Source organism: Camelus ferus, chromosome 17 (genome assembly GCF_009834535.1).
Source record: "Camelus ferus isolate YT-003-E chromosome 17, BCGSAC_Cfer_1.0, whole genome shotgun sequence".
Taxonomy (NCBI): domain Eukaryota; kingdom Metazoa; phylum Chordata; class Mammalia; order Artiodactyla; family Camelidae; genus Camelus; species Camelus ferus.
In genome coordinates this window covers 38214304-38231764 of record NC_045712.1, presented here as the reverse complement: position 1 = coordinate 38231764, position 17461 = coordinate 38214304, and the positions used below count along the sequence as shown (strand labels likewise).

Here is a 17461-nt window from a genome sequence, read left to right as displayed (position 1 = left end):
TAGGGCTCTCCTCATATTGGCTGAAATCTCCAAGCCCTTTCGTCCTCCCAGCCAATGGTAAGGCAAAACTGGGCAGGAGGCGGGGCCAGAGAGCCCGGGGACTCACAATGGGGCGGGAGGACTCCAGCCTCGGGGGCACAGAGATGCAGAAACCTCCAGATGCCTAGAAGGGCCGAAAGGGTTAGGATGGGAATTAATGGGGAGTCGGTGACGTCGTTCCTTCTCCGCTTTGTTCCAAGATGTGGGTCGGGCGCTTTCGGTGAGGGGTATGTGGCAGCCTGGCGTTTTCAGGCCGATTCTGGGAGCGGGTGGGGCACACAGGCCGGGGGCCAGGTCTTCTTCACTGCTGCCCGCTGGGGAGACCGGGGTGCGTCAGCTCACGGGGTCGTTGTGGGCACCCCTCCCTTCTTTTGGCGCTGCCCCTTTGTCTCGGGTCTCGTCTCCCATTCGGCGTAGCTGCTCACTCGAACCGGGCTGACAGTGGTGACAGAACTGTGTTGTCCCTGCTACGAGCCATGGGGCGACCCTGGTAAAAGCTGTCCAAGTCCCGCCCAGGCTCTCAGAGGGCGCCATAGCGCCTACCTTTTTGGCCCGGATCACCAGTCCAGTCCCTGTTGTGTTCCCAGTGAGGAAACTCTGCCCAAAGGGGAGGGCAAAGTCTTGTCCAAGGCTACTCATTAATTCATTCAAGAGATAATTAGAATCCACTAGTAGTGCACTAGGTCCTGGGATTACAGTTGTGTACAAAGCAGAGGTATGTTCTGGTCGGGAAGAAATGGAACAAGATTGAAGGGTTAGAAGCAGAGTCTGGGAATCTGGAGGGGAAACATAAACCCGATTTTGAGGTCTAGTGATCCTGAAAGTTTTTTTTAAATATTTTAAAAATTCTCTTTCTAGCATCCCTGTAAAGCCTTATTTCTTCCTCTCTCTAAAGATACTTGACTTAGCAGTTTCCCTGTCATCCCTTTTCTGCAAACTTTTGTTGGAACGCTGGATTGCAGAGAACTCAGTTGGAATGTATTTTGCAGTTAGAGGAGAATATGGAGACTTAGATATCAGCAGAACAGGTGAAGAAGAGCAACTGTGGGGCTATGGAGTGAGGATATCCTTCAGACTCAGAAGGCTTGTCTCTCGCTAGCCATGCCACCTTCAGCAAGTCATTCAATCTCTGAGAGCTTCATTTCTTCATCTTTAAAATGAGAATGATCATCCTTACTGTTCACAGTTCAATAGGAAGGGAAGTGAACCAGAGATAGGACACTGCCCTGAATATCCACTTGGAGTTGAGCTCTCAGAGAACTCAGTTATTCTGTGTGTTTACAGTGATTCAGGACCCCACTAGGTACTTCCTCACCAAATCTAAGGAAGAGATGAGGCAGGATCTGTGGTGGGCAGGTCCTTTGGAGAGAGGCTTCTGTGCACAGATGTGAGAGTGAGCCATTCCCTTCTCTGTGGGCGGGTGAAGTTAGTCTGGGGACGGGAATACTGCCTGCTAGAGAATATGGGGGCAAGGCCTGTAAGGGAGCATTTCTGGATAGAAACATAGAAGTGGGAGGAGGGCCTCTGGACCTTGAGGAGTAGAGTTTGGGAATGGGAGGAAGGGTAATGTAATGGAACTCAAATTTGAGTATCAGGAAACTTAGACTTGAGTCCTAGCTCTCTTATAAGTTCAGTTTCCCCATCTCAGAACTTTGATATGAGACTCAGTAGTCTGGGAGATTCCTTCCAACTCTGACATTCTGAGACTCTCTGAGCGGTGAGACTGGGTCAGTCTCTTAGGGAATTGAGGCCCTTGGATGGCCTTGTTGACACAGAACTTCCAAGAATGTAAATACTGTCATGTTGTTCAGACAATATGAAGCACCCAAGGGATGAACAGGTGGAGGAGGAATGGCGGTGGTCATGTGTCGAGGATGTAGTCCTCTCTGTCCCTATACCCAGAGAGAATTAGATGGGATCCTGAAATTGTGTAACATTTCAAATTAAACATTTACTGAGCCCTCTGTGGCAAGCACTGTGTGGGATCCACTCACGAATATCATGGACCCTGTTCTCTGGGGGCTTAGAGCTTAAAGTGGACAAGTGAGGAGGAGGGACACAGACACACACAGGTAATTATAGTATAAGGCAACTTTAGTTTATATTACAGATTTGTTATGGTTTTTTTTTTTAAAGTACAGAGATGTTTATATGGTCAAACCTATCAGCTTTTCTGTTATGGTGTCAGCCTTTGTTTTATGCTTAAGACTTAGGTCTTTCTCTCCCTGAGATCAAGTAGTTTCCTGGTAATTTATTCTAGTTCTTGTTTTTTCCTTTTAATTTTTCCATTTCACTCATCTTTTTCTCTGGAATTTATTTTCAGGTATTGCCTCTTATTCATCACTCCATTGTAGCTAATCAGTAATCAAGGACCATGTGACCACTGCTCAGAGGGACCTGAACAGGCAGGCAATGCTGGGGAATTAAAGGAATACAACCTTCCTAGGTAAGACCTCTCTCCCCTCTCTTTCTCTAGGAATAGGACTCTGCCCTTTGTGGGTTCCTCACAGCCTGAATTGCATGGTGGTCCTGAGGTCAGAACACTCATCCATTAGCCTCAGGGATTTGGGGGTCAAGAGATCTGTGGGTCACAGTTGATCCCTATCCATGTACTGGTTGTCTGAGATTGTGTTTTATGCTCAGTTGCCTGGATACCCTCAGTGACCTGCTGTCCTTACGGCCTCATCTGTCCCTCCTACTGCCTGGGAATTCTTCCAGAATTTCTGGCCTACTGTATAGCACAGGGAACTATATTCAGTTTCTTGTAATGAGCTGTAATGGAAAAGAATCCGGAAAAAAAAATATGTATCTGTAACAATCACTTTGCTGTACACCTGAAACTAACATTGTGAATTGACTACACTTCAACAAAAAAAATAAGAATTAAAAAAAAATTTCTGAGAGAATTTTCCATCCAGTCAGGCAGAGGGCAGATAGCTAGGTTTCCTTTTGATCAGACTTTCCTCAAACTTGCCCTCCCTGAACTCCTGACAACTCTTGCTTCCTCCTTGAATTTCCTTTGGTCATCCTCCGTATCCAGTCTGATATATGCATATGCTTTCTTGGAAATAGCTGGACTCCATTGTTCTCTATCTTGTCGTTATCCTGGACTCAGGTCTTGTTATCTCATACATTTGTTGATTCATTTAGCAAACACTTATTCAGCACCTAGAAAGTGGTAAAGCCCATGCTGCATTGCTAAACTTGTCTCCTAACTCATTTCCCTTCTTCTGTTCTTTTTTTCAACTCTAATCTAGGCTCATCTTCCTAAAGCATTCTTTTCCTAATTTCACTTTTGGGTAGGGTGATACAAAACTTATTGTCCAAACTGGGATAGTTTTGTGAATTAAGGGGGGCAATATTAATAATGATGCTGGAATAGCAGGTATAAACCAGGCTGTTCCAGGAAAACCAAGATATGTGATCACTCTGCTCCTAGGTGGCATCTTTTGGATACTTTCTTTTTATTTCCCTTAATTTATTTCTCATAATTTACTCCCTAGCTGCCTCTTTCCTCTGTTTTCCACTTCATGAAGCTGAAAGAAACATGAATGTGCTGTGGGTGAGGGAAGGCTGGGACTAGGGGAAATTAATGATACATCTTGAAAGACTATGTTCTTGATAAATGAGAATGAGAAGGTAGTAACAAGAGAGGAGACTAGCAAGGGAGAAAAATATAGAAAATAAAAAGGAAATTAAAGCTAAATATTGAATAACAACTATAAATAGAGTATAACCTTTAAAAATTGTACACCTGTAAGCTATGTAATATTGTACATCAACTATACTTTAATTAAAAATAAATAATAAATTTTAAAAAAGAAAAAGAAATTAAAGCTAGATTTCACTCTTCTGTTTAGAACTTGTTTCCCACTGGCCATTAGATTACATCCATATTTTTTGCCCTGTAGTTTCAACATCCTGGCAGGTATCACTTCAGGCAACTTTATAGTTTCATTCCTTCATTTATTCATTCAACAGCAACAAAAAATTTTTTGACTGCTTGTTATGTGCCTGGAACTGTACTCAGTGGTAGGAATACGATGATGGACAAAAATCCCTGCCCTCAGGAAGCTAACCATTAGAGAAAACAGTTCAGCCAAAGTTCTGCATTTTTAAAGCACCTTTTGCCAAGCGTTCCAAGCCCCAGTAATCACTCCCTCTCCTAGCCCCCTTCATCTCCTGACTGGATACTTTGTAAATCTGTAATTTGCTCTCTTACTGTATTATAAGCTCCATTGTAAGCTCCCTAAAGGTAGGTACGGTATTTCATCCTTACGTTAGTCTCCTTGAGCTGCCTTAACAAAATACTAGAGACTGGGTGGCTTAATCAACATACATTTCTTTTCCCATAGTTCTGGAAGCTAGAAATCCATGGTCAAGGTGACCAGCTGATTCAGTTTCTGGTGGAGACTCTATTCCTGGCTTGTAGATGGCCACCTTCCTGCTGTGTCCTCACTTGGCTTTGTGCATGTGGTGGGGACGGGACAGGAGTGCAAGTCAAAGCGAGCTCTCTGGTATGTCTTGTAATAAGGACACACTAATCCTGTTGGATCAGGGCTCCTCTCTTATAACCTCATTTAACCTTAATTACCTCCTTGAAAGTCATATCTCCAAATATAATCACATTAGGGGTTCAGGGTTCAACATACAAATTTTGGAGGGACACAGTCAGTGCATAAAGTGCTTTTTTTTTTTTTTTTGCATTCAATAGTAGTATTTATCGCTTTGTGAGAGCCATGTAAATACATGGCTATTCATGTTTTTCCTGAACACTACTTTATGGAAGGCTACTGATCTTTTCCGTAAGAGCCTTTAAGGATAAAAATAGGCACTGCACTGGGGAGCTTTGGATCCGCCTTACCTGGAAGTGAGACATCCAGAGGCTGGCTTCAAGGCACTGTCTCATTCTGAATCTCTAAAATACTTTGTTCTAGTACTTGTGGGAATCTGTTCCTCTAAAGTCATTTCCTAACTTTTCATAAGTAATACTTAAAAAGAAGACAAATTGAACAACAATACAAGTTAGCAGAAGACAACCTGCCAGCAAAATGGGAGGCCTTCATAACAGTAAATGTATAAACTTATCCACCTATTCATCCATCCATTCAGAAATAGATATTTTCTACTTTTTTGGAACTGTGCTTTTAGAAAATTTCCCTGTGTGAGACTTAGAACAGAGATATGTATACAATAGAGTACTCAGTACTTATTCATTTAAGAAATGTGTGAAGAAAAAAGTTTCAGAGAAAATTAAAAACGGAAAAGAAGCTGAGAAAGAACCATCCACCTTCTCAGAAGTCTGGAGGCAGCTTCGTTTGCTGTCTCACTCTGCTCTGCAGTCGCCTGGCCTTCCCCTGAGTCTCCTCCACCTGCCACCTCCCATTTGATTAGAGAGGCAGCAGCAGCTGGATGTGAGTGTGCCCAGGATCCTGCCAAGAGTCCCCCTTCCCCTGCCATTTTCTCTGCCCGCCCCTGGTGTCTTGGACGTGAGTCTGTGTACATGTGCCTGTGTGTCACGTGAGTGGCACCCACGCTTCTGAGATGTGAACTCCAGCCTCCACAGTTCTCTTCTTGTTGGCCTTGAGCACTCACCATTGATATGTCCCGCCTTCCAAGAGGGTGACTCAGTTTATCCAAAAGCTATGAGATGATAGAAAACTGGTCAGACTTTTTCTGAAAAGCAGTAGGCAGTACTGCAAACAATTTCATTCTTTCTGACTCAGTAACTCATTTGTGGAACTCTCATCCCAGGAATTTATTTTAATAAGAAGAAAACTTTATATGTATAAAGTGATCATGATAGCATTATTGATAGTGGTTAAACCTCAGAGAGCAACAGAAATGTCTAACACTAGCAAAATTGTAGGTAAATTGTAATGAGTTTAATTGGTGGTGTAGTATGTAATCAGAAAGTGATCCTATGAAGAGTTAATAGTATGGGAAAATATTTATAAAAATTAAATAGAAGAAGTAGGATGCAAAATGATATCTACTGTATATTTATAACTATGAATATGGACAAGTCTGAAAAAGAACGTAATAAAAGGAAAATTAGTCGTGTGTTAGTATCATGGAGTCATCTTTCGGTTTTCTTTTATGACCCCACCATCCTCTAGATTTGATGTCTACTAGGGTAATCTCTATGTCCAGAGTTTCACATCAAACCAGTTGGGAAATTCCTGCTCGTTCCTGATGTTGGTTTCATGTATCAGCCCCTCTTGGTTGTATTGTCCCCTGCTCTCACCTCTTGCCATCTTGGATACTTTACCACTGTGCCATGCAAGGTCCTATCAGAGTTTCCCCTGCTTTAACTAACCCTGTTTCCCAATTCAGCCTCTTGGCTTCACTCAGTAGACTCAGCTTGGTGAGAAGCAGACAGACTGAACTAGCACACATGGCTGGATCCAGCTACCGACCAGCCCCTACAGAGTAGGTACGATGTGACTAGACTCCAATTTTGGAAGAATTGTGTTACTCCTGTCACAACAGAGCTTAAGAACAGGTTTGTAGACGGACCTAGAACTTAGACTAGAGCAAAAAATGAAATCTTAGTCATACCCTAAGACCAAATCCAAGTTACTATTCTGTAAAACAATTCTTAAGTACCTATTTTGTTCCTGCCACTATATCACTGGTCTGAGGGGAATAGGTCAGCAGGAACTAAATGCCAAACTGATCTGAATATGAGTCACTTGAGCTAGTGGACTAAGGATCTTTCAGTGCATTTTTTTCTGGGGACCAGATTAAGAGTTAGTTGGCTCCAACTCTGAGAGTAGAGCATGAGACAGGAAGAAACCAGGATAGGTTTTGTATACTCATTGCTCATTCTGATGCTGAACCTGTTGGGCTCCTATCAGCCCCATGGCTTTCCTTAAGCCTTTACCTTGGCCTCAGTGTCTAACCTCATTTTTCTCATCTGTTTGATCAGTTCCCCCTGCCTTTGAACACTTACTCTTCCACGTGAGACCCTGTGGTCTGCCACATCTTATTATCCTTGGATATTTCTCCTTCCTCTAATATAGAGACCAGGTGACATGTGCAATTTCTGTTTCTTCTGCCAGATGGTGAAACTGGGACTGAGGAAGTATTGATTCTAAAGTATCATTCCTGAAAAACTACAATCTCATACTTTCAAGAGAACTCCACAGAGGTGTTGCCAAGGAAGTCAAGATTTAGAAAGCTCCTCTTAAGAGAAAGAGAAGGCTCAAGAGGACACTGGGATGCTCCAGGCAGGAGAAAATGAGGAGAAAGACGAGAAACTTCAAACATAAGACAGTAAAAGATGATAAAACACTCACAGGAGTGAGTGACCAAGAATCTGAAAAAGATGACCCTACGATAAATGAGAGAATTCGGGCCAAAAAGAGACAGTATGTATGTGCCGAGTGTGGGAAAGCCTTTAGTCAGAGCGCAAACCTCACGGTACACGAGCGAATCCACACTGGAGAGAAGCCCTATAAGTGTAAGGAATGTGGAAAAGCCTTCAGTCATAGCTCCAACTTGGTCGTTCATCGGAGAATCCACACTGGACTGAAGCCCTACACATGCAATGAATGCGGGAAATCTTTCAGCGGAAAGTCACACCTCATTCGGCACCAGGGAATCCACAGTGGGGAGAAGACTTACGAATGTAAAGAGTGTGGGAAAGCCTTTAGCCGGAGTTCCGGTCTTATTTCCCATCACAGAGTTCACACTGGCGAGAAGCCCTACACTTGTATCGAGTGTGGGAAAGCCTTTAGCCGTAGTTCAAACCTTACTCAACATCAGAGAATGCACAAAGGAAAAAAAGTTTACAAATGTAAGGAGTGTGGGAAGACATGTGTTTCTAATACAAAAATTATCGACCATCAGAGAATTCACACTGGGGAGAAGCCTTATGAATGTGATGAGTGTGGGAAAGCTTTCATCTTAAAGAAGACCCTTAATGAACACCAGCGACTTCATCGTAGAGAGAAACCTTACAAATGCAATGAGTGCGGGAAAGCTTTTACTTCTAATCGAAATCTGATTGATCATCAGAGAGTTCACACTGGAGAGAAACCCTATAAATGTAACGAATGTGGAAAAACCTTCAGGCAGACTTCTCAAGTTATTCTACATTTGAGAACCCACACTAAGGAGAAACCCTATAAATGTAGTGAGTGTGGGAAAGCCTATCGTTACAGCTCACAGCTCATTCAGCACCAGAGGAAACATAACGAGGAGAAAGAAGAGTCATGAATGACACATATTGTGGGAAGTGGGGCTAACTGCTACTTTCTGGAAGAGCAGTTTTTCAGTATCATCAACCTTAATTCCCTAAGAATCTATACAGAGAAAGTAATCAGAAGCAGACAAAGATTAACAGAAGGGATATTCGTGCCAGTATCATACACAATGGGAGGAAGAAAGCTGGATTTTCAACAACAGTACAGGGTTTAGATGAATGATGGTCAATTCCTATGATGGTTTTGTACCCATTATAACCATTTTTAAAGAATATTTAATGCCATGGGGGAAATGATTTGGATAAAATGGAAGATAAATGAAAGAAGAAAAGCAATGAAATATGATCCAAAAATTTTAAAAACATTTATGCAAAGGAAAAAAAAAACGGGGATGAAATAATACCAACCACAATGTCAACAGTGATTATCTCTAGATGATAGGATTACAGGTGATTTCTATTTTCTTCTTTATACTTTTCTATACTTTTTAGATTTTCTACAGTGAGAATGTACTACTTTTTATATTCAGGAAAAAAGTAGAGTATTTTTTAAATGCATCAAGTATGTGTACATCTTCACTCCGCAGTGTTACGAAAGGCACATAGAACATAGACTCTAAAGTCTTGGGATTGCGTCCTGCTACTGGCACTTCGTAGCAGTGGGACCATGAGCAAGTCACCTCCTTTTAGAGCCTGTTTCCTTCATATTATTTCATAAATACCAGTAGTTGGTCTTCTGCAATTTTAAGTTAAATAGACTTTACACTTGTCACCACAATGTATAAGCTACTTATTTCATCACTGTTAGGTTAGAAGAACATGGCAAAACTTTACTACATCCTCCTCTCGCACAGTTGTAGAAGAATCTGCAGATAATAGAGAACCACTTAGGCTCCATCTTTTCAGTATATGTCTACAGACCCGGAAAATAATATCCCCTTATGAAACTGAAACAATTGCAGTTTCATAACCTTTAAAGAGATACAGTGATCATCATCTAAAACTAGGGGAAGACTCTGCCTTCACACGTTACAGAGTTTAGTAACTGAAAGTGCAGACTTTGAGGTCAGGGATACATGTGTTCTAATCACAGATCTGCTATGCACTAGCTTGCCAATTTTGGATAATACCCTTAACTGCTCCGAGCCTCAGATTAATAATCTGTAAAAGGAGAATAACTGCCTACCTCACAGGGTGGTTGTGAGGATTAAATGAGGTAATGCATGTAAGTGTCTGACAAGCCTGGCACGTGGTAGATCATAATCATAGGACATTTGAGCAGTTTTTCTGAACACCTAGTGAGACTGATTTGGGAGAAGTTTTACTGAAGGTAGCATTTAGGATATTTTCAAGTGTAACAAACACAATGACAGGAACTAGTAGCTTAAAACGTTAAGAACACTGATTGTTGACTTAAGGGAAAGTCGAGAGGTAAGCAGTTCCAAATTTGGTTTGGCAGCTCAACAATCCATCACACTTCCATCAACCTCCCTAATTTTCAGCATATTGGCTTTCATTTTTTGCAGCCTCGTGGTTGCAAGATGGTGGGCACAGCTGCAAGCTGTTTTCCTCACACAATTCCTTCAAAGTCAAGAAGTGAGGAAGGGAGCTGAGGCTTTCTCATCTGGTTCCTTTCTGCTCTTTTTGGGGTGGGGGATTAGGTTTACTTATTTATGCACTTATTTTTGGAGGAGATACTGGGGATTGAACCCAGGGCCTCGTGCGTGCTAGGCACATGCTCTACCACTTGAGCTATACCCTCCTCCCTCTGGTTCCTTTCTGCTTTTATCACTGGGAAAACCCTTTTCCAGAAGAAGGGAGCGATGCTGAGCAGTCAGTACTGCAGGTGCCCACTAGCCTCATCTGCCTTTCTTTATATCCCCTCTGAGAAGACCTTAAACCACTTTCAACCAATGTTGTAAACTTTTAAGACGACTCAGAATCCATCTGGGAACCCTTAGAATCACCCCATTCTTAACTCAGCCACTCTTCTTTCTTTGTATACCGTGAATGCCTAAGCCTAATGCCATCTGTCTTACACACATAGTGATTTATTGTTTCAGGAATTATTAAAGATTTGGAATCCCATTCAATCCTCATAACATTGGTGCATTAGTGAGGTTAGGTGACTGGCTAGTGAGTGGTTGAAACCAGAATTTGAACTGAGATCTACAAGTCTGTGCTTTCTTTATTATATATCAGAATGCCTCTGCCTACCATGATGGTTCTATGTGAGTGGGAGACCAGTTGGGATTCTCCGGAGTAGCCACTTTTATGAAAGCCACATAATTATATCTGGACAATTACTTGATCATGGTTTCATAAGAAAGATGCTGTCAGTCTTCTCTGAGTTGGATTTATAGCCTGTCTCTGCACCTTGTAATTTAGTTTTAAGGATTATGTATTTCTTCCTTGCTGTTCCTAGAAAGAAGTGGAGGGTGTGAAGGGTATATTTGTATGAAACGGTTTGGTTTTGTCCTATTTTGATAAGATACTGGCTTACATACAATTTTGTGATATCATAGTCTTTTGCATAGTTATTCAAAGCAAGCTTTCGAGGCTCTTCAACAGATTCGGTGTGTTAGGTGGGTAGGACTGTTGTATCATTGGTCACCCTTGGGTAGGCACTTCTCCAAGAGTCTGGTTGGACACGAGGGTAGGGTAACCCACATGGGCCAGTGGCTGAACAGAACTGCAGCAATAAGGGCGCTTCCATCATTTTCCCCTTGTCGTGTGTCCTTTTAAAATTCTACAGGGAGTTTGTAATTCATATTCATGCCTTTTGTCTTGCCAGTTAGCTTCACCTGCGTACCTGTGTGGAAGCTCCCATGACTAATGTCTTCTGGCCCTGCCAAAACTGCTCTAAGGAAACAGGCAGCTAGCCCCCTGTATGCCTGTCAAGGGTTATTTTTTGAGCATTTATTGCTACTGAGCTGAGTTGTTGATGCTTGCTATATTGCTGAGCAGGCATTCTCTGACCCAAACATTCTCCCAGCACTGTGTCATAGAAACAGGCTTTCTTTTTCATCTTAAAAGACTTGGTGATCTTCAAGGGTAAATACCTTCTAGGAAGGATGTCAGAGATCTGAATACTGTCCCATTTCTTGCCCCAGGCAAGATGAGATAATGGACCCTGGAGGAGGCCCTCACCGTCTTCTAGGTGTTACCTGTCTTGAACTGCAGGAGTAAATGTTGACAAGTGGTCTTTGCAGCCTTTCATAGAAATAGTCTGCAGTATAATCTGAGCTGACCCCCCACCTTCCTCCGGGAGTTTTTCAAGACTACCAGCTGTTTGCTTCAGTCAGTGTTTAATTTTGCAGTTCTTAACCATCCTTTCAAGCCCTTTCAGATACACTCGGGAATGCAGGGTCTGTCTCTTTGAATGTGTTTTTTCCAGCTTCCTGTCCTAATGGAGGCCTGGTTGTGCTTCCTCTGCAGTCCTTCAGTTGCTGGTTTTTCTCTCCCTCAACCCACTTACCTCTCTGTACTGCCATTTCTTCTCTATCCCACCCAAATCCCAGCTCTCTTGACACGTGCGTCACTAGACGACTGTGTTGCCCAGCCCTTTTCTTGTCACCTACTGACATCCTGTGCACTCAACTTTGATTCTCTTACATTTTTAGTACCCTGAATATTCCTGAGGAATGTGAAAAGGCAATATTTTTTAGCCACAGGTATCCTGGTTGTGTAGAGTTGCTTTTGTGTGGACTAGAAATGTGTATGTCTCCTTTTGGTTGTGAGGAAAAGTATGAAGTTGAAATCTTATGTAGCCCTGATTAAAAGGAAATATGAAGACAGAGAATCATGCACAGAGAGGAAAGTGTCTTCCTGGACTTAAGAGATATTTCTCATTGATGGTGTGTACTGTGTTAGGTCTTCCTAGGAACTGAGAATAAATGTGAAACCAAAAAGAGCTTTAAATAGCTGAGTAATTCCAGTGACTACGAATCCCATGAGACTATATTTCATTTCAGTTCTGTATCCACAATGACAGGCTTGCTTTTTTAATTTTTCCCAGTCAATTTAAAAAAAGTATGCTTATATTGTTAGATTATTTTTAGAAACTAGACTGTCTTTAGTCAATTCTGATGTTATAAAACTGGAGTCGTAAAACTTTTTTGCAGGAAATAATTGTAATTCCTCCAATAAATGTCTGTTGTTATTTACTTGTTATAAATAGCACTGATTTTTTTTTTCCCCTTTGTTTCCTTCCTTTGCTCAGAATGGGAAGAAAATAGTTCAATTTTCTTTTCTTTAAGCAGCTGTTCTTGGGCTGAAGTGATTCTGGCTTGTTTCTGATTCTAACACAACACGAAACTTGTTATTGTCAGAGTCGTAATAGAGTTGTCCCTAGGTAACTGCAGAGGATTGGTTCCAGGACCATACCAAAATCAAAGGATACTCAAGTCCCTTATATAAAATGGTGAAGTATTGCATATACTATGTATGTCCTTCCATATACTTTAAATCATCTTTAGATTACTTACAACACCTAATACAATGTAAATGGTATGTGAATAGTTGTAAATACAAGGTAAGTGATATATAAATGGTTGCTGGTATGGCAAATTCAAGTTTTGCTTTTTGGAACTTTCTGGACTTTTTTTCTTTTTAATATTTTTAATCTGCAGTTGATTGAACAAGTGGACTGGAACCCGCAGGTACGGAGGGCCAGCTGTACGTAAACTAGAGCTCTAGCCCTTAGAATGCATCCTTCTGTTATTTCCTTAGAGAACTTGTACAGCCAGGTATTGTCTCACCCCCTCTCTCTGGCCTCATCTGTGTTTCAACCCTATACTATCATGTAGTCATCATTTGCTTGTATAAAACCAGCCGTGTTCCCTGAAGTCCATTTCTGCTCCAGAAGGCAGTCCTCTACACTTACCATAATACAGTTAGGATGTAAATCAAGTTAGCTAACAAAATCACATAAAATTTAAATTAAACACATTTCTAAATAATTCATGGTGGGGGAGGATATAGCTCAGTGGTGGAGTGCATGCTTAGCATGCACGAGGTCGTAGGTTCAGTCCCCAGTACCGCCATTAAATAAATAAATAAATAAATAAACCTAATTATCCCTCCCCCCCAAAGCCCCCAAACAACAATAACAACAACAAAATCAAAAGTTTAAAAAATAATTCATGGGTTAAAGGAGAAAAGTTAGTAAGAATGAGGAAACACTTAGACATGAATAAAACTGAAGCTGGGGCTCCCATTTCTGGCCATAATAGAGTTACAGGGACCAGAATTACACTTCTGCCTGAAACGAAAATCCAGACAAAACATACGAAACAATGATTTTTAAGATACTGATATTGGCAACAAAAGACAGTAATCCCTGATAGGCAGGAAAAAAATGAGATGAGCCCAGTAAGTACCCTAGCTTATTGCCTTGAGAGAGTTCCAAGCAGTGTCACAGGGAGGGGGAACCCCACAGAGCCTGGTGAAATTCTTGATTTGAAGAGAGCCGAGAATCCAAGGAGACCAAGGTAGGTAGGATTCATAAGGCAAGACTGGAGAGGGGAGAATTAAACAGAGAGCTCTGGGGACCTGTGAATGGTCCCCCTAGGACATTCAGCAGGGTATTGATTGGCACATATATATGAGGAAACTGATCTGAGTCCAGGGAAAGAACCATTCCAAAGGACTTGAACAGTGCCAAGCAAAAACAAGGCCAGGAAAGTGTTTTTTCCCACAAGCTTGATAAAAAATACAGTTCCTTTGTGCACTGGGTAAAGAACTCAGAAGGGCTTACGTCAGTAGTGGAGAATGATAATCTTATAGGTGATCCAAAGAAAACCACTCCAAGGCATATCATAATTAAATTGCTCAAAACAGTTCAAAAAGAAAATTAGGAAAGCAGAGGGGAAAAGACATTATTCACAGAGGAAGAAGACAGAGGTTACAACAGATTTTTCATCAAATTCAATGCCACCTCTTTAAAGTACTGAAAAAAATATTGCCAACCTAGAATTCTAGGCCAGTCAATATATCAATCAAAAGTGAAGGCAAAACACATTTCTAGATATTAAAAAGCTAAAAGAATGAATCACTAACAGACCAGCACTGTAAAAAAATGTTAAAGTCTGTCCTTCAGGAAGAACAAAAATGACATCAGATGGAAATATGGATTTTTCCAACCTTGGTCTTATTGGCATTTAGGACTGGATAATTCCTTGTTGTGCAGGGCTGTCCTGTGCATTATAGGATATTTAGCAACATCAATGGCCTCTACCCGTTAGATTCCAGGATAGCTACCCCTGAGTTGTGACAAAAATATCTCAAGATATTGTACCCAGGGGAGAACCACTGCTTTGCAGATAACAGTATATCACTTCAAGGTAGCCTGATAAGGATATATACTATAAATCAAAAAATGATCACTAAAATAACAAAACAGAGTTGTAGTTTATCAAAAAGGAGATAAAATTGTATAGAACTACACACACACACAAATAAGTGCATGTAAAAGCAGTGAAATGTGAATAGGTTCTGTGGATTGAACCAATGTTAACATCTTGGTTTTGATACTATAATTATGACAGTTCGGGGAACTGGGTGAAAGGTTCAGGAATACATTGCATTTTTTATATCTTCCTGTTACTTCCCCCAAAAATTTTTATAAAGGAACAAATGAGACTAAAATTGCAATTTAATTCCATCCTATACATTTTATCAACATATTTAATTATACATTTTCAAAAAGCTATTTGACTGATAGTGGGCAGTTTATAATATCTAAAATGCTTGGAAAAATTATTCCAGTAAATCAAAAAGAAGTAAATGAAGTTAGTTTCTTCAAATGCTATCATAATGTGTTAATAAACTATGCTTTATACACAAACAAAAAGGTCATTTCCTAATGAAAAGCGATCACTTCTTCAAGAGGACATAAAAATCTTAAATATTTATAAACCTAAAAACAGGTTCAAAATATATGAAGCCAAAACTGATAGAACTGTAAGGAGAAATAGACAAACTTGATTTCAATACTTCTCTCTCGATAAATGACAAATTATGTAAAGAGAAAAGAAAGAAGAATCAAGTAGTGCCACCAACCAACTTGACTTAACTGACACTTAAAAAAAGCACTCCAGGAGGGAGAGTATAGCTCAAGTGGTAGAGCCCATGCTTAGCATGCAAGAGGTCCTGGGTTCAATCCCCAGTACCTCTTCTAAAAATAAATAAATAAAACTAATTACTGCTCCCCCTCCAAAAAAAAAAAAAAAAAAAACCATTCAGCAACAACAGAAAATACTATAATGGAATTAAATTAGAATCAGTAAGAGAAAGATCTCTGGAAATCTTCCAATATTTGAAATGAAATAACACAATTCTAAATAAAAAATTAAATAATTCTTTATTTCAAAGATGAAATTTAAAAGCATATTAGAAAGTTCTGAATTGACTCAGAAAATAAAAATATTAAAATTTATACAATATTGTTAAAGCAATATTTAGAGGGAAATTATAGCAGAATTTCTCTATATTAGAAAAGAAGTTTAGGAGATTAGAATAAGAAGAATGAATTAAAATCTAAGTAAGCAGAAGAAGTAATAAAGCCAGAGTGGAAAACTAGAAAACAGAAAACAAAAACAACAGAAAAAAATCAATGAAACCAAAAGTGGTTCTTTTAGAAAAATCAATAAAATTGATGAACTTCTAGCAAGATTGATCGGGATAAAGAGAAGAAACACAAAATTCCAGTGTCAAGATTGAAAGAGATGACACTAATTAGATGAGATTCTACACCAAATAAAGGGATAATTATTGTGATGGTTAATTTTATGTTGAACTTGACTAGGCTAAGGGTTGCCCAGACAGCTGACAAAACATTATTTCTGCGTGTGTCTGTGAGGTTGCTTTCAGAAGAGATTAGCATTCGAATCTGTAAACTCTGGGAGTTAGAAAGGGTTCTAACAGTTTGGTAGACTGGCTAAAACACGGACCAAAAGATGGCCCATTGTGAATGAATCAGAAATGCCTAACCTCCCTCAGTTTAATGCAGAGGCCCTAGAAAACAAACCTTTCACCACCACTCTGAGAAATAAATTTGCAAGGTGAGCCCTAGCATTCTTGAAGAGCCTCATACTTTCTCTTCTTTGTATGCCAGACCTTACAGTGGGAACTGCAGCCACTCAATTGGAAAACCTAAATGCAATGAGAATAATTGGATCCCAGGGTAGCAAGGGCCAATCGGTGACACTCAGTCACGAAGGCAACTTCAGAAAATCAGAACAGTTGTTGGCTAGTTACACGGACTACTTGAGGTGAAATAGATAGGAAGCTACTAAACTCGTACTTGATCTGCATAAGCAGAGAAGTTCTAGGCCAAGTAAACAAAGTCAAGTTTACATCACAAAAACAGACAGTCACAGCTCCCCAATCCATTCCCTGACTGGAGCCAGTTTACAGACTCAGAACCCCTTGAAGGAAAGTGTTGGGCTGAGTCCTTTTCGAAGAAGGACCCTGGTACACTACTGGAAATTTATGCTGTTAGTCTTTCCCCCAGCTTCCTCAAAGAAACCTATGGCCTTTTACCAAGGATAACTGTACACTGGGGAAAAGGAAATGATCAGAACTTTCAGGGACTAGTGGACACTGGCTATGAACTAACACTAATTCCAGAAGACCCAAAATGTCACTGTGGCCCGTCAGTCAGAGTAGAGGCTTATGGAGGTCAGGTAATCCAAGGGGGTTTAACTCAGGTCTGCCTCACAGTGGGTCCAGTGGGTCCTTGAACCCATCCTGCAGTTATTTCCTGAATGCATAATTGGAAAAGACAAATTTAGCAGCTGGCAAAATCCACAGGTTGGTTCCCTGACTTGTGGAGTAAGGGTTATTACAGTGGGAAAGGCCAAGTGGACCATTAGAATTACAATCTAGGAAAATACTAAGTCAAGAACAATAGTGCATTCCTGGAGGGATTGGACACATTAGTGCCACCATCAAAGATTTAAAAGATGCAGAGGTGGTGATTCCCAGCACATTCCAATTCAACTCTCCTGTTTGGCCTGTACCAAAGACAGATGGATTTTAGAGAATGACAGTGGATTATCAAAGATTAACCAGGTGGTGACTTCAATAGCAGCTGTTGTACCAGATGTGGTCCTATTCCAGGGTGATCAGCCAGCTACCTGGTGGCAGGTTGATTACATTGAATTCCATCATGAAAGGGGCAGTGTTTTGTCCTAATGGAATAGACACTCT

At 40.7% G+C, this 17461-nt stretch overlaps 1 protein-coding gene across 4 annotated transcripts in view; it reads left to right on the top strand.

Moving 5' to 3' along the window:
- The window catches only part of ZNF660 (zinc finger protein 660), a 29434-nt gene extending 17198 nt beyond the window's left edge, over positions 1-12236 (top strand). The window contains exons 1-3 of one of the 4 annotated variants that reach the window (XM_032459062.1): positions 95-259; positions 2363-2485; positions 7104-12236. In XM_032459062.1, coding sequence (XP_032314953.1) covers positions 7282-8262 — 981 coding nt within the window. In that variant the 5' untranslated portion in view covers positions 95-259; positions 2363-2485; positions 7104-7281 and the 3' untranslated portion in view covers positions 8263-12236. Of the gene's footprint in view, positions 1-94; positions 267-290; positions 755-2362; positions 2486-7103 lie in introns of those variants that run through there. The other 3 variants (XM_014561831.2, XM_032459063.1, XM_032459064.1) reach the window with 3 other exon arrangements.
- The last annotated feature ends 5225 nt before the right edge of the window (positions 12237-17461 follow it).